The sequence below is a fragment of the Pezoporus occidentalis genome, unplaced genomic scaffold (genome assembly GCF_034315485.1).
Source record: "Pezoporus occidentalis ecotype Australia unplaced genomic scaffold, CSIRO_AGI_Poc_V1 ctg172, whole genome shotgun sequence".
In the NCBI taxonomy this organism is placed as follows: domain Eukaryota; kingdom Metazoa; phylum Chordata; class Aves; order Psittaciformes; family Psittacidae; genus Pezoporus; species Pezoporus occidentalis.
In genome coordinates, this window is record NW_026913554.1 from 75,961 (window position 1) to 92,783 (window position 16,823).

The 16,823-nt window shown below is 47.9% G+C and overlaps 6 protein-coding genes across 6 annotated transcripts in view; 3 read left to right on the forward strand and 3 right to left on the reverse strand.

The window, feature by feature from the left end:
- LOC134161319 (histone H2A.J) overlaps positions 1 to 16,823 on the forward strand; it is a 49,948-nt gene that overhangs the window by 28,766 nt on the left and 4,359 nt on the right. The gene's annotated exons all lie outside the window — the stretch shown is intronic.
- Positions 299 to 812, reverse strand: LOC134161331 (histone H3). The gene has a single exon (XM_062614022.1). It carries the CDS (start codon positions 804 to 806, stop codon positions 396 to 398), a length of 411 nt encoding a protein of 136 aa, XP_062470006.1. The 5' UTR covers positions 807 to 812; the 3' UTR covers positions 299 to 395.
- On the forward strand, positions 1,651 to 2,255 carry LOC134161330 (histone H3). Its single transcript, XM_062614021.1, has one exon. It carries the CDS (start codon positions 1,660 to 1,662, stop codon positions 2,068 to 2,070), a length of 411 nt encoding a protein of 136 aa, XP_062470005.1. The 5' UTR covers positions 1,651 to 1,659; the 3' UTR covers positions 2,071 to 2,255.
- On the forward strand, positions 8,676 to 9,155 carry LOC134161324 (histone H2B 1/2/3/4/6). The gene has a single exon (XM_062614015.1). The coding sequence runs from the start codon at positions 8,723 to 8,725 to the stop codon at positions 9,101 to 9,103; it is 381 nt and encodes a 126-aa protein (XP_062469999.1). The 5' UTR covers positions 8,676 to 8,722; the 3' UTR covers positions 9,104 to 9,155.
- LOC134161316 (histone H1) lies at positions 10,443 to 11,194 on the reverse strand. The gene has a single exon (XM_062614006.1). It carries the CDS (start codon positions 11,161 to 11,163, stop codon positions 10,510 to 10,512), a length of 654 nt encoding a protein of 217 aa, XP_062469990.1. The 5' UTR covers positions 11,164 to 11,194; the 3' UTR covers positions 10,443 to 10,509.
- On the reverse strand, positions 13,122 to 13,615 carry LOC134161320 (histone H2A). Its single transcript, XM_062614011.1, has one exon. The coding sequence runs from the start codon at positions 13,595 to 13,597 to the stop codon at positions 13,208 to 13,210; it is 390 nt and encodes a 129-aa protein (XP_062469995.1). The 5' UTR covers positions 13,598 to 13,615; the 3' UTR covers positions 13,122 to 13,207.

Here is a 16,823-nt window from a genome sequence, read left to right on the forward strand (position 1 = left end):
ACGAGTAAACGGATGCAAGCGCCCGTCGCGTCCCATGGGATGCAGCTGAAAGGGACGCCGAGCGAGAACGCTTCCCTTTGCTCTGCTCCTTCGACTGCAGGGCTTCCTGTGCTCTGGAGCATCCCCCCGGCCTCGGCCTGCGCCCGCAGATTATAAATGGGGAATCTCAGAACGTCGACACACAACGATCGGGCGGGGGTTGAGGCCACTATCCCACACTGAAACTCCCGCCCGGTTATCCCACGATTAACACTGCCTGGAGTACGGGAAATTGCGCTCGGCTTAGGCTGCCTACACCTGCTCCTAATATCAGAGACCCAGCTCTCTTTTGTGGCCATGTGGTGGCTCTTAAAAGAGCCTTTTCGGTTCGGGGGGGTGGGGGCACGACAGGCGCTTCAGGCGCGCTCGCCGCGGATGCGCCGCGCCAGCTGGATGTCCTTGGGCATGATGGTGACGCGCTTGGCGTGGATGGCGCACAGGTTGGTATCCTCGAAAAGCCCCACCAGGTAGGCCTCGCTCGCCTCCTGCAGCGCCATCACGGCCGAGCTCTGGAAGCGCAGGTCGGTCTTGAAGTCCTGCGCGATCTCGCGCACCAGGCGCTGGAAGGGCAGCTTGCGGATCAGCAGCTCCGTCGACTTCTGGTAGCGCCGGATCTCGCGCAGCGCCACCGTGCCGGGACGGTACCGATGCGGCTTCTTCACGCCGCCAGTGGCAGGCGCGCTCTTGCGGGCAGCTTTGGTAGCCAGCTGCTTGCGGGGCGCCTTCCCGCCCGTCGACTTACGTGCCGTCTGCTTCGTTCGCGCCATTGAGTACTTCACAAACCCACTTCCTTCCCCGTATAGTAACTAAAACCTAGGACATATAAACTGTAACGAAGGGCATAGAGACTCCCTTTTATAGCCAACCTCTGCTTGTTCATTGGCCACTGGAAAGAGTCGAGTTCATTGGGTCAATTTGAAAACCTCGCATTAACCCCTTTTGGGCTGAACCCCTCTCCTCAATATTTGAGTTACAGATTCAGTCCCCTCGTCTTTCGTTTCTTCGAAAACGTCAATATTCTTCTTAATGACTTGATCGTAAGGATAGGATCATCCCCCCCCCCGTATTTTCTAGGTTTATCAGAAAGCTAATTTTTGCTTACAGGCTTAGTTAGTAAATTCTAATTATGTAAAAGCTCACCACTTATATTCTGACTTTCTACAACATAGAAATACGTATTTCCTGAAGGAATCTAATTATTTACTTGCAATCCAAAACTAGAACTAACATACAACTAGGGTTCTTTTACCTACGAAATTCATAGCACTCATCATAACATAAAACATGGATGAAGTAAGAACAATTCATAGTGTCAAACATATGACAAAACAAAAATACAACAAAAAATGAAGGAGTAACAACTCTAGAAATAAAAATTTTATGCAAGAAATCCTTAAAAGTTCATTATGCAATTTTCACAAATATGGAGAAAATAAAGGAAAGAGGGATGCCTTGTGTAACGCTTTGGAGCTCTGAGCGGCTTCAGTCACCTCAGCGGTTACCCAATAAAAAAACTGCTCCTTATCTACCAATCAGAGATGAGGGGCGTGCCAGACCCGCTATGAATATAAGTCGCGCAGTCGGAGACGTCTCTTGTACTTTCAGCTTCTAAAGTACTCAATGGCGCGAACGAAGCAGACGGCACGTAAGTCGACGGGCGGGAAGGCGCCCCGCAAGCAGCTGGCTACCAAAGCTGCCCGCAAGAGCGCGCCTGCCACTGGCGGCGTGAAGAAGCCGCATCGGTACCGTCCCGGCACGGTGGCGCTGCGCGAGATCCGGCGCTACCAGAAGTCGACGGAGCTGCTGATCCGCAAGCTGCCCTTCCAGCGCCTGGTGCGCGAGATCGCGCAGGACTTCAAGACCGACCTGCGCTTCCAGAGCTCGGCCGTGATGGCGCTGCAGGAGGCGAGCGAGGCTTACCTGGTGGGGCTTTTCGAGGATACCAACCTGTGCGCCATCCACGCCAAGCGCGTCACCATCATGCCCAAGGACATCCAGCTGGCGCGGCGCATCCGCGGCGAGCGCGCCTGAAGCGCCTGTCGTGCCCCCACCCCCCCGAACCGAAAAGGCTCTTTTAAGAGCCACCACATGGCCACAAAAGAGAGCTGGGTCTCTGGTATTAGGAGCAGGTGTAGGCAGCCTAAGCCGAGCGCAATTTCCCGTACTCCAGGCAGTGTTAATCGTGGGATAACCGGGCGGGAGTTTCAGTGTGGGATAGTGGCCTCAACCCCCGCCCGATCGTTGTGTGTCGACGTTCTGAGATTCCCCATTTATAATCTGCGGGCGCAGGCCGAGGCCGGGGGGATGCTCCAGAGCACAGGAAGCCCTGCAGTCGAAGGAGCAGAGCAAAGGGAAGCGTTCTCGCTCGGCGTCCCTTTCAGCTGCGTCCCATGGGACGCGACGGGCGCTTGCATCCGTTTACTCGTTTCTTTTTCCCGCCATATCCCGTGCCCCATGCGGGGGGGGGGGCGGCAACGGAGAGCAACGCCGCCATTTCGTGCGCTTCCATTTCAGGCTGCTGCGGTGAAGCCGATGGCGGGAGACCGGCTGTCGCAATAGCGCTTGACCGGGGATTCCGGCTTTTTTCGCCAGCTTGTCCCCTCCGTTCTCCTTACAAAGGAAGAGCGGGAGACGGGGACGAAAACGGGGAAAAGGAGCGGGGAATGTAAGACGTACTAATCTTTCGGAAACGGAATGTTTCTCTCGAGCCTAGGGAGTCCCGGCAGAAACTCGCTATTTATTTAGACCACGGATTTCACGCTCACTTGTTGGCTTGAGACTGGAAGCATTAAAAGAACCATACGGAACGCGGACTAGAGACGAGGACAGAGAAAGACCCCACCCCCACCGCCCTTAGCGTAGACCACACCACCCACTAGCTGCCGTTGTTTTGCTACAGCCCTGAAATACAAGGCTTAGGCACGAAACGTGATTCAGGCTCCTCTTTTGAAAGCGTGGGTGGCTCTGAAAAGAGCCTTTGTGTTCTGAAAAAGTGACCTGTCCAAAAACGGAGTATTAGCCGCCGAAGCCGTAGAGAGTGCGTCCCTGGCGCTTCAAAGCATACACCACATCCATGGCTGTGACCGTTTTTCTCTTGGCGTGCTCCGTGTAGGTGACAGCGTCACGGATCACGTTCTCCAGGAAGACTTTCAGCACACCGCGCGTCTCCTCGTAGATGAGCCCCGAGATGCGTTTCACGCCGCCACGACGAGCCAGGCGGCGGATAGCTGGCTTGGTGATGCCCTGGATGTTGTCTCGCAGCACTTTGCGGTGGCGCTTAGCGCCGCCCTTGCCGAGCCCCTTCCCGCCTTTGCCTCTACCAGACATACTTCTCACTCTTCTCAACTCAAAGGGTGTGCGGCGGGAGCAGGCGCCAGCGCGGCTCTATATTGCCAGCAGTCCGACCTGGTTGGAGACTGCGGCGGGGCAGGGCAAGGGCGGGCTCTTCTCCCCGCCCTTCCCCCGGCGGACATCGACGTTCGCGCCATCGCCTCCGACAGGGGATGGGCGGTGCGATGCGATGCCGGTCTCTGCTGTGGCCCTGGGAGGCGGCCGACCCTGCCGCCGGCCGGCCTGGGCGCCGCGGGAGCAGACCCCCGGGAAGGGGACAAGCTCCGTCTCTGTGCGCACGGCCCAGCTTCCGGGCCCCGCCGCTGCGGTGCTCGGGGTCTTTGGGGGGAGCGGGGCCCGGGTCTGCAGCAAAATCCAGCCAATGGGGGCGGTAGGGCCGAGAGCGCCGCTTCCCGCCCGCGCGGTGCCGCACCGCCCAGCCCCGCCCGCGTTCCACCGCCGCCATTTCGCGGCGCCTAAACAAAGGAGATGGCGGGGGGGGGGGGGGGGGTGGTGGTTGTGGTGGAGACGGACGGGCAGGGTGTGTGGCGGCGGACAGGGGTGGTGAGCGTCGGTGCCCGGGTAAATTTAGCTTTTCATACTAAGACTTAGGCATCGTTATTAATCCTCCTTTTTTCCCCCCTCTTGGTCATGATATTTTTTTTTTGGGGGGGGGGTGAAGTCATTTGCACCTCCTGTATTCCTGTCTTAATGACCACACGCCTGTTTTGTGTTTATGGGGCTGAGATGGTGATAAAGGAACCCCATTTGAGTGTCTTGTTAATATACCCATGTAAAAAATTGATTTTATTCCATGTGTTTTTATATGTGTGGCATGTGTTTGTTCATGTTTTTATGCTTTATTGATGTGTTATACCTCAAAGTTTTAATTTCACATTTTCTTTTTATTCTGAACATAAATTTTGTTTTTTGAACACATAACTGGGTGTTTTTATTAGCTGTAGTACTGTAGCTGCATTCATATGGAGGGCAAATCTTTTTAACAAGTTGTGTTAGTCATCTTCAGGCATCATATGTGTCCAAACATTACTTATTTGGGGAATGCATAGCAATTTCCTTCCCCCCCCCCCTTCTTTTCATCTTGTGGGTTTTTCAGTACAGTTATTCCATGCTGCAGAAATGTGACCTGTATACTTATTGCTTCTATAAGCAGTTATGATGCCTTCAGATAGCAGTGACACTCAAGAATTTACAAAGCTAGAAAAGCTGCAGCTATAGATACGAAGACATGCAACATGTAACAGGATTGTTCTTAATGTTTCAGTATCAACAACTGAAAGTCCTACAGTAGCTACCTATAACCTTTAAACTCGAATTCTCTAATGCGGTTATAATACATATCGTGCACCATAATAATCACAATTGCTATACAGCTGTGCCTCATCATCAATATATTTGTAATTCTCTCTAATGCTATGTGCTCAGTACCTTCTGTCGAAGGTGTATTGTTTTGTAACTTTTCCTGGGGCTTCTCCTTCGTTGTCTTCTCCATACACCATACAGAGTAATACACCAGTCTAAAGAGAAATGGTGTTCAGAAACCAATCTAAGTGTCCAACACTTGTCCTACTACACTTATAAAATCTACCTTGTTGTCTCTGCTTGTTTGCTTTGGTTCATGTTTTTTGTTGGTTTGTTTCTCAGGAGCTTTTGACATTGGCAATGTGTACTCTGTAAGTCCAAGATTATACACAGGCTTCTGACTTTCCCTCATCAGCTGAGTTGTCCTCCAGCATGTCTGGCTAAAGAGGCTGTAGAAGGTGGATAGTTAAAGCCAAGATGCTATTCAGAAACATTTTTTTTCTTGAAGTCCATTCAGGTAATAAGAAAAGAACAGAAAAGAGTTATCTTTCTGACCTGAGATTTCAGAATACGAAAGGGCATTTTCTAGGGAAAACTGCGCAGACCTCACCCAGGAGCTGTTGTGGCAGAATACTAGAAGCAGCTTTGCCTTTATGTCTTCCTAGTGCCACGTACGAACTTCCAGTTGGAGCAGTTACCTGAACAGAAGACAGCTGAGAGCATGTAGCACAGTGTGTTCACCTGGCAGAGGTACACTAACCAGGGGAGAAAGAGGGAGTCCCACAGTTCATACTTGTTCATAATGTGCGACAGGCTGGTGACTCCTTCAAGTTCTAACATCCTTGAGTTGTTCTGGAACTGTTCTTGAAGCCTTTTCTCTGTTCCCTCCCATCAGACTTCTGTTTCCTGACTCTGAAGGATTATTTCTTTTGGTTGCTTCAAAGCTTTGGTCAGTCACTAGAAATTCTATTGTTAATGAAGTGAGATAGATGATGGGTGGTGACTTGCTTTAGTGAACATGTTTTTTTTTAGACTGCAGAGGGGAATATGAATGTGTAGATTCCTTTTTCATAAATCACAGAATCATTGAATGGTGTGGGTTGGAAAGGACCTTAAAATCATCCAGTTCCATGGGCAGGGATACCTCAACTCTAGACCATGCCGCCCAAGGCTCTGTCCAACCTGGACTTCAACACTGCCAGGGATGGAGCCTTTACCACTTCTTTGGGCAGCCTGTTCTAATGCCTCACCACCCTCACAGTAAATAACTTCTTCCTTATATCTAACCTGAACTTCCCCTGTATAAGTTTGAACCCATCACCCCTTGTCCTGTTGCTACAGTCCCTGATGAAGAGTCCCTCTCCAACATTCCAACATCCTTGTAGGCCCCCTTCAGATACTGGAATCATGTAGAAACTCAGTTCATCTTTCTTCATTGGTTAGGCTTCCACAATCAGTTCTTTCCTAGAATTTGAGTCCCCTTTATAAATATCTTCTGACCCTCTTTTCACTCCTCTTCCCAATTCTTTTGCCTTCAGCACTCTCCAGTATCTGTTTGTGAAAGGGCAGCACATGCAGCCACATCGTTCCTACACCAGGAATTACTGTCCTTCAGTTATTATTCAGCTGTTTGGTTTGGGGGGGGGGGGGGGGGTCGGGTCACTGGGGTTTTGCTGTTTGTTTGTTGTTTTTTTTTTAACAGATTTCTTAGTTCAGTTCACAATAGCTGCCTTTCCTCAATGAAGGCTCTAACCTAAATTTCCTTCTATTCTGTAGCTGATGTTTACAAAACTTGTTAGATTCTCCAAGATGTGGATCAATTATAATTTTTGTTGGAGGTGATCAACAGACTTTAAAGGATTAACATGGTAAAGGGGGTATTTGCAGAAGCTACTTTTTTTTAGGGGGGAGGGTGGATTGCTTTGTTTTTAATGCCCTTGCTTTCTGGACCTATTCACTTTTTTGTGATTGCTGAGATCGCCTGGTGATACTCTACATTTTGTCTTCCAGAGCAGTGTAACAAGAGCAATAGTCTTCATCTGCTAGTGTGGAACCAAAACTGGCAATCCTACACACATTGTTTTGGAGTGGAATGTCATGTTATGGAGCTTCACAGATGCTCACGAGAACACCCATTACCAGGCAGACGTGTTGTCAGCGAACTGCATTTCCAAATAATGTTTATGCCAAAAGAAAGCCATCAGGTTCACAGCATATGTGAGTGGTTAAATGTTTAAAGATGGGCCACTCTGGCTTCTTTTCTTGCTTCACTGAGAGAACTACTCTTCTTCACTTGAAAAGGCAGATAGAGCTCCCTCTAATCTTACCAGATTTTCTCCAAGCTGATGGAGCTGCTAAAGACATCTGTGGGGGAAGCAGGGCAAATGAAGGTGGATGAGCAATTATCCCATCCCTGATTTGATGAGAGGGAGCAGGGTTAGCATGCAGGAGGCACATATTAAATCAGAGAGCTGCAGCATCATAAAGGCAGCATGAAGCAGCTCTTCCCACATGGGTAGCTGCTTTTGTTTCCCCAGTTTAGGTGTTAGCGCAGCAGAAGCATTTCCAAGCAAGCCTTATTGGGAAAGAGAAAGGCCCCGTCTTTTCCTCTCCTGGTTCTCTTTCATCAGAGAGCACTGTTTTGGACATAAACTGGAAATCTTTGTGCATCCAGAATTTTGCCCAGCAGGCAGGATAAAACTAAAAAAAAAACACAAAACAAAACAAACCAGAAGCAAAACCCAGTCTGTAAGGTGACAGATCTTTTTATTGCTTGAACCAGTATCCAGACTCTCCCTGCTCTTATAAATCTCCTTAATTGATCAGTCAATTTTGTTGTGATTTTAGCAGTCTCACCTGCCGTAAAGTACTTACCTGTGCCAAATAGGCTTCCTGTATAGGACCATGCCATCCATCATATCGGATACCAAGAAGGTCTAGACTTTGAAAGGCCCATAGGAATTCCAAAAGGAAATAGCATTATTATGGCATTGGCTATTTGATAACATTTTATGCAGTCCTAGCTTAATTCAAGCACAAATTAACTTGATCTCATTGAAAGTGGCTTATAGAACTGTGATGTATTGATGAATGAATCTATAATTGTCATTTATAATGTGGCTGCATTTTAATAAAAAAAAAACAAAATCTAGCACATCAGAATTCCCAACGCCATGAAATAATTTTAGTAGATTTAAAATATGTATATTTTCCTCTTGCATAATGTAGTTAAAGTTGCAAAAAAGCAGCTTGAATTTCTGATTCACGATAAACTAAAATTAGAGTTTAAAATCCATAGTTAATGACTAGGATTATCTTGGTTTTGACTTAAAACACATTCATCCCATATGTATTGCATCTCAAAAGAAATCCACATTCTTTCAAGTTACAAAGTAAATCACTTAAAGTCCTGACAGACAAGCCATACCCTGTGGACCAAAAAGAATTATTTTCCCACACTATTAACAATGCTTAGTGTTCCGGATCCTCTGCATGCTTTTCTGGTTGTATTTTTGCCCTTTTAACTTGTGGTCATTACAAGCGCAACTTATTACATGAAGTATGCAGATATACCACTTCTTAAAGGGGAAAAAAAAAACAACAACCAACCCAAAAGAGTATCGAAATCCCTTTTAAGTTTCTCTAAGGTGTTTTTTTTCCAGGATGAAGTGCGCATAACCATGTCCCACACTGCTCGCACAAAGCCGCAGAAGCAGCTGCCGCAGGAAGGGCGGGAGCCCGGGGGAGAGGCGGGGCCAGGCAGCCGCTGCCGAGCTTCGCCGCCAACCTTGAGATTGAAAGAGTTCATTGCGATTGGCTGGTAGGATCAGCACTATTAACCAATAACAGCGTGGTATTTAAAAAGGACAAATTGCAAAGCCGTTCCTAAGAGAGGTGACGCCACTTCAGCGGCTATCCAATAGAAGCGCTTATCCCTGAAGCCAAATATTTGCATAAGGGACCTATAAATACGGGAGTGCGCAGACTGCCGCTCATTCTGGTGTGTCAGAGCAACCCAGGAGTTATCGCTATGCCTGAGCCGGCTAAGTCTGCTCCTGCTCCGAAGAAGGGCTCCAAGAAAGCTGTCACCAAAACGCAGAAGAAAGGTGACAAGAAGCGCAAGAAGAGCCGCAAGGAGAGTTACTCTATTTACGTGTACAAGGTGCTGAAGCAGGTGCACCCCGACACTGGCATCTCGTCCAAGGCCATGGGCATCATGAACTCCTTCGTCAACGACATCTTCGAGCGCATCGCCGGCGAAGCCTCCCGCCTGGCACACTACAACAAGCGCTCTACCATCACCTCTCGGGAGATTCAGACGGCTGTCCGGCTCCTGCTGCCGGGTGAGCTGGCCAAGCATGCAGTCTCCGAGGGCACCAAGGCTGTAACTAAATACACCAGCTCTAAGTAGAATATCACAAAACCAACAGTTTTAACCCAAAGGCTCTTTTAAGAGCCACCAATTTTTTCAAGTAGAAGGGCTGAATTGCTGTTGTTTTCGGGGGGGTGCATAAGTAACCTGATCATTTGTATGTCACCAGTGAAGTGCTTGTTTTTTCAGGTAACTGAAGCTATTTAATTTCTGACTGGAAGAATTTTGACTTGCAGCCCGCATCTGGCATAAAGGATTGGCCGTTTAAAACTTGAGCACGCAATACTAGCTGCTTTTGAATGTTGGCTAAAAAGCAGCAGCAACTGTACCCCAGTGCTTTGGTAGCTCGGTCAGTTTCCAGAACTTAGGAGTCCCATGAAAAAGGTAGGTGGGCTTTTATTTTCGAAGAGCTTGAATTCCTCTTACTTAATATGTCCAGCAGAAAATTCTGTTGTTAAGAACTTGCACTATACCTGTAAAATAATAATTAAAAAACATTTCTGGATCTTTCAGTGAATAATAAATCTTTTGAAAGCAAGTCTTCCAGGTGCGTTTGTAGCTTGGTTTCACTTTTCGTATGTTTTAAGTGCGGGTCCAATTCTCCCTCTCCACCCCACCCCAATACTCGCTTTTTCCAGTGAGGTAGCTGCCGTACTTGATTAAATAGGGTAAGATTTTTCTTTACGAAGGGTTTTCCGGTTTAAAACACCGATGTCCAAACGTGTGAAGGAGTTAATTCACTGTGAATCGCCGTGAAGCTGGGGTTGTCGGTGATGTGCAGGGACTTGGGGTCAGACAGCTGCTCTAGAATGTCCCGCCGCACCGCTGTGAAAGTGCAGCTTTGCCCGCAGAAGCTGTGGGGTGAAAGCAGAATGGGAGCACTATGCACGCGTTTTCCCCACCCCCCCCTAATCTGTGCCGTCTTGCCACAGAACCCCCAGGAAGGCGGCCCGTGAGGCGCCGCGCGTAACCGAGCATGGGGGAGTACACCGGAGGTGTGCGTGTGGGGTCACCGCCCTAAGAGGCGGGGCTTGACGCCAAGGGGGCTTGGCCGAGTGGGCGAAAGGGACCAATCCTGTCCCCGCGCGGGACACTTAAGCCTCCCCCCGGCTATGCAGCGGAGGGACGCGAGCTAGGGCTGGCGCTGGCCTCGTTAAACTCCGGGAGGGCGGAGCGCTCGTCGGGCTCCTGAATTGCACGTAGGAAGCAAGACTTCCTCTTCAAGTTAGGTCTGGTCTCCCATGCAGGCTGCACAGACCGCCCGCGTTTCGGTAAACGGTAACTTTCTTAATCTAGTATAAATCCCTGCCAACCCCTTTTCGAGATTTGGTTGTGCTGCTGCAATTACTGTCGTGTTCCAGCTCTTTTTAAGTAAAAGTGGGTGGCTCTTAAAAGAGCCTTTGGGTTTATTTAAATGAGTAGACTGTAATTGCTTCTCAGTCTTTTTACTTCTTTTTGGGCGCCGCCTTCTTTGCCTTGGCAGCTTTGGGCTTGGCTGCTTTAGGTTTGGCTGCTTTGGGCTTCACGGCCTTGGTTTTAGCCGGGCTCTTTGCTGCCTTCTTAGGGCGACCTGCCTTAGCAGCCTTCTTAGGGCTCTTAGTAGCCTTCTTGGCAGCAGCAGCCACCGGCTTCTTCGCTTTCTTGGGACTTTTCTTCACTGCTGTTTTTTTGGGCTTCTTGGCAGCGCTGGCAGGCTTCTTGGCTGCCGGCTTCTTGGGCTTGGCTGCCGGCTTTTTCTTAGTTGCTTTCTCCTTTGTCTCGCCTGGCTTCTTGTTGAGCTTAAAAGAACCAGAAGCACCGGTGCCCTTGGTCTGCACCAGGGTACCTTTGTTGACGAGGCTCTTCAACCCCAGCTTGATGCGGCTGTTGTTCTTCTCCACATCGTAGCCACCAGCGGCCAGCGCCTTCTTGAGCGCGGCGAGGGAGAGCCCCTTGCGCTCCTTAGAGGCGGACACAGCCTTGGTGATCAGCTCGGTGACGCTGGGGCCCGCGGGCTTCCGGGCCTTCGAGCCGCCCGCCGCCTTCTTCGGCTTCTTGGCGGCGGCCTTAGCACCGGGAGCAGACACAGCGGGGGCGGCGACGGGCGCGGTCTCCGACATGGCTGCAACCGTAGTCCGCGGATCAGGGGAAACCACTGGGCCTGAAGCGGGTCCGCGGCCTCGTATTTATAGGGAGGGGCTGCGCGGTGATTGGTGCTCTGCAGCGCCCGCCCCGCCGCCCGGCGGAACGCTCCCGTCTCCCCTCTCATTTTGTGTTTCTTAGGAGGCAAAAAAGACGGGTTTTATCCGAATTTCGGTCATGCACTCCCCCCGGTTCGCAGAGCCGTGGAAAAGAAAGACTGTTGTTCCCCTCGGCGAAGTTTCCCTTCGGAGAGGCAACGGGTGAGTTAAAAAAGAGGCGATAAACCCCGAGTCCTGGACCCGGAGAGACCTCGGGAGGCAGAAACTTTTGGTTTTCCTACAAAATAAAAGCCGCGACGTGGTCACCTAAACCTCCAAAGTAATTAATTGTTATTCTTTAAAGGGTCTTCTCTTAATCTGAACTGAAAACAGGACACTTGAATGGATATTTTAAGCACAAATTGGTTTCTAAGAGGAGGAAGTAACACAGGTTCATCTTGAGCCCTGAATATGGATTAGAAATTAGCTCCTTTGTCCCAAATCCTTTGCCCCTTTCAAAATAATTTAAATAAATCCAATTAGTGGATGATGCAGCAAGGCAAGAAGCAGGTGAAAGTTCGGTAAGGGGCTGTTTGTATCCTAGAAGAGAATGACTTTTTTACAGCATAGCAGCCTGTGCTGTCTTGCTTAGTGTGCACACAATGCAGGCACCATTCCCACATGCTCTGCTACTGAAATATTTATTTTCTTAATAAATTATGTGACAGAAGAGCTTAGCACGGACAGGTTTTGTTAATAATTATAATCAGCACCCTGTCACTTCATGATTTGGCAGTGGTTTTTTTCTGACACAGCTTGATTGGTGAAAAATCTGAGTCAGCATTATCTCAGGAGACACGACTGCAGCTGAGTGTCTCCCTGCTTCTGCACAACAAAACTAGCTCCCGTTATCGTCTTGGACTCCACTTTTGTAGCAGATTGTGAAATATTTGGTGTTTTTTTTTTTGTTTTGTTTTTATTTTATACTTTTCAATGACAGATTCCTGCACTGGGAGTAATATGAAAACTAATATATATGTGTTGTGCTGAAAGAGCTGGCTGTGAGCAAGAGGGGTAAGTCCTCCCTTGCATTTTACCAAGACCGCACATAAACAGATTAAAACTAAAATTATTTTATTTTTCAAAGTACAGAGAATTGAAAGGAATATCCCCTGATAGTTTCCTTTTTGCCTACAACCCTTTGTTTTGCCATAGGCCTGTAAACTGCTTGTTACTTCTTGGCATTGTGACTGTCAGTGGTGCTAAAACGTTGCACGGTGGTATGATAAAAAAAAAGTCTTTTCAAATCAATCATAATTAAAATGTGTTTGTTGATCTATAATCACCAATTTTCTGTTTCTACTTCAACATCTGTATGGTGGTGTTCAGCACTATAGGTAAGGTAGAATCAGAACTGGGAACAGTCCTTTTTACCTCAAATTGCCCATCATTCCTAAATCCACTCAGATTTCAGTTGCAGCAGCTCAGGCAGAGCCGTGAGAAAATTGTATGAAAAATTACTAATTCAGAATGCCTGTTAGTATGAAAAAAAGGACACATCTGTAGGTCAAAGGGTTGTTTAGAAGGAGCAAGGTGGCTTTTAAAGATGTTGATTACTTCAGTTCCACACAGGCGTAGTAAAGGACAAGGCCTGGGGGGAAAAGGGGAAGCTGCAAATTCCTTGCAACATCAACTTTGGGACTTTGTCCCCCACGAGAACAATTCATTCCACATCTTATTTTTAGCATTGTGTTTACCAACAATTAACATGTTCTATTTTACTGAATTAACATTACAACAGGTTTTGTTCTGAATTGAAAAATTTTCAAGAACTTAACACTTCCCAAATTTGGAGGAGTTTGTTTGGTTGGGTTTTTTTGTGGGTTGTGTTTAGTTAGAATGTACAGCTCCTTTTATGAGACAGTGGGTGGCTCTAAAAAGAGCCTTTGTGTTAAACTTCTGAGGTGGGAGCCTTCGTCAGTTTTTACTTGCTCTTGGCCTTATGGCTGTCGGTCTTCTTGGGCAGCAGCACAGCCTGGATGTTGGGCAGCACACCACCCTGCGCGATCGTCACCTTGCCCAGCAGCTTGTTGAGCTCCTCGTCATTGCGGATGGCGAGCTGCAAGTGCCGCGGGATAATGCGCGTTTTCTTGTTGTCGCGGGCCGCGTTGCCCGCCAGCTCCAGGATCTCGGCCGTCAGGTACTCCAGCACGGCTGCCAGGTACACCGGGGCGCCGGCGCCCACCCGTTCCGCGTAGTTACCTTTCCGCAACAAACGGTGAACGCGGCCCACGGGGAACTGCAGGCCAGCCCGCGACGAGCGTGACTTGGCCTTAGCACGCGCCTTCCCGCCTTGTTTTCCACGCCCGGACATCGCTCTTGCCTCTCCTCCTCTGCTTCCGCTTAGAAATGACGTGAACACCCGTTCCTCTGGCCCCCCTTCCGCGCCCGGCCTCTTTTATACCTTCCACGCTCGCACGGGCCTGCTTTCTCATTGGTTGCCACACGCTCTCTCTGGCTACTACCAATGGCGCTGCGGATCCAAATCCACCCAATCGGAGAGCGGTCCTCCCCGCCGCGTTACCCCCGCCCTACAGCAAATGCAGGGAGGGGATTGGGGGGGGGCCTGGAGGGGCGCTTCTCGAGTAGCGGCGGGGCGGGTCCAAGCCCCGGTTCCGCGTACTGCAGCCGCCTCTGACCCCTAGCAGTGACTCAGGAATTCATCTTACAGGGAAACGTGTGCCTGAGGAATTGACCCCCAGGAACAGGGGGAGCCCCTTGCTAGCGCCATCGCTGTTGTCTTAGAACCCTCTATTTAGAACCTCAAAAATGCTACTACAGGATTATTTATTATCATGAAGAAATGCTTCTATCAGTAGGCACATTTGCAACCCAGTACTACTGATATCTGCAGAAACCAGGCAGGAACACATAACACAGGAATTTTCTCTGCTTCAGGAGACAATCACTCAAGTGTTACTGCAATTAAACTAATACAGTATTACTTGCAGGGCTGTTCAGCAGAACATTACAAGTTACTCAAACTGGAGAATACCCCACTACACAAACAAGCTGAAGCGACTTCAAGATCAAATGTTTGGTACATTTGTCCCTGTCCTGCACCAGGATTCCTGATTGGTTTTTCTCCTTTACTCTGATTACCCACAGTTTCTCTTTAGTCCCTGTCATCTTTTCCTCTTCTATATTTTGAGCAATGGCAGATACTATCTTTGTTCAAAGCAGTGAAGGAGTCTGCACCCTGGACTATGCCACATCCTTTTGCTACCCCAGTGCTGCACAGCAGTGTTTTTCCTCCATTCTGCTCTTTTCTTTAAATTCCAGTTCCGTGACTTCTTTTGTTCCCTTCTTCATTCATTGATGCTTTTGGACTGTAACTCATGGTTCTTTTTTATAACGCAGCCCAGGTCCCATTACATGGGTATCATAAAATTACAGTGAAGTGAGTAGTGTGTGTGCCAGACTATGCTGCTTACCCTTGGATATGAGCACTGGCATGGTTCAGGGAAAGACAGAGATATGACTGCTACTCAGCTATTCATGATGGCCTAGCAAAGAAAAACAAAAAACAAAACAAAAAAAAAACACAAAGCCAAAAAAAAAAACAAGCAAAAAAAAAACACACCAAAAACCCAAAACAAACACACAAACAAAATGAAACCCACCCAAAGCAATCAAACAAACAAAAGACATTTCATCTAAACTCTGCCCCACAGAGTAAGAAAGAGTCACAGCCTTCTTTCCAGGAGGGTACAGTAACAGGAATTCTGATCTAAACTGTTCAGGATTACAAACAAGGCAAAATAAACATGTCATAGTGCACACAAAGTACTGTCACACTTTTTTATTTTTGGGCAACTAAGATCTCAGATCCCTATTCAGAAATTTCAGTAATATTTAGAAAGCATCTCTCTTTAATGGTGTGATTCAATGGATTATCAGAGGCCAAAAATAACGCATGAATAAATGGAAAAAATTAATCTTGCTATTGCAAGTATTGCCAATTTAGCAATGAAAACTCTTTGTAAGAATTTCTGATGCTGGGGGAGAAAAGGTTGGCAGCAGTCCTCCAAGCTGGATTTGGTGTTTCTGCCATGGCACACCATTCGTGTGGATGTTGAAGAACAAGACATTTACTTCAGCAAGTTGTATGCCCTAAGATGGATAAGCCATTTCCTCAGCTTGTGCTAATCATCACAGTTTGAATTCTCAGTTGTGAGGTTAGAATCTCAACACCTGTAATGATGTAAAACTACCTCCACTGATTTTCAGGCATATTTAGAGCTCAGATCTGTCACCTTGTGAGCATGTGGTTTGGTCACCAAGTTGTCACACAAAAGATGGGCACCGCTGCTGTTCCTCTCTCCCTTTAGTCTTAGATTATGGCTCTGCTCAGAGCAAAGCCACTGGCAGGTGAGCATTGGCTTTAAACACTACATTAATTTCTTGAAAGAAAAATGAAAGAGTAATAGTAAAAGTTTTGACAGTCCGTAACAATGTAGCCCAGCAGTCCCGTAGATTTTAGTCCAAATAAGCCTGCAGGACCGCGTCCTAATTGGGAAAAGCTGCCTGTGATTCATAAGAAGAGGAGGAGGCAGTTGCACAGTTAGGTGAATTGGCAGCACAGGTGGTTTTGTCTGCTTCTGAGCATCACGAGTAGCTACTCTTAAGCATTGCGTTCCTGCCTATACAGGCAATCATTTCACTTCTTGCTGTGACTGCAATAAATACATTCCAGAACTGACTCAGTTCAGTTACCTGAGTGCATGGATTGAAGTCAGGGCATCCACACATCCCATTGCTTTGATAAAAGGGACAGGAAGATCTTACATCTTTGTGCTCCTTCCACTTAGAACTGTATCAAAGGCAAAAAAGGAAAAAAAATAAAAATAAAAATAGATCACCCACATCAGCATAGCTGAAGACAAACCACAGCTCTGGTGAATCAGATGAGTTATCAGCCCCACGTGCAGCTTTTCTACACACAATCCCAGGTAGCCATACAGCTCCCAACTTCATGTGTTCATCTAAAACCACAACAGAATGTGAGAAGCCCCCGTACAAGAGCCACAGAAGACAGTGGGCACCCTGACCTTGGATTCTTTCCATTAAAAACAAAAACAAAACCAAAAAACATCAACCAAATCCAGCTGTTGCATTGTCAAATCCAGCTCTTCCATGTGGCCACAAAGCCCATTCCAGGACTCCTCTCTCCTACACCTCCCTTCTCCACAACCCCTTAAAGGCATCTTAGGGGTCTACCAGTAACCACCCACCTTCTTTTACACACTCCCTTCACCTTTCAGCCCAGACAGGATAAGGAAGTGCCCTTTCTGATATTATGTACAGTCCTTGTGCACCACATTTCGTATTTTTAGCTGTTTTAAAGTTGTAGCAAATTCAAATCCATTTGTCTCCATCTGAAAAGGCTAGGTAAAAACACACACACACACACACACACAAGAAAGTGTTCTCTCTATCCCAAGAAAAGGTGGCTCAGCTATGTGAGAATATGGCAAAAGGAACGTAAATAAACCAAGGCTCAGAGGTACCACAATGACGCTCCTTCCCCCAAAAATCAC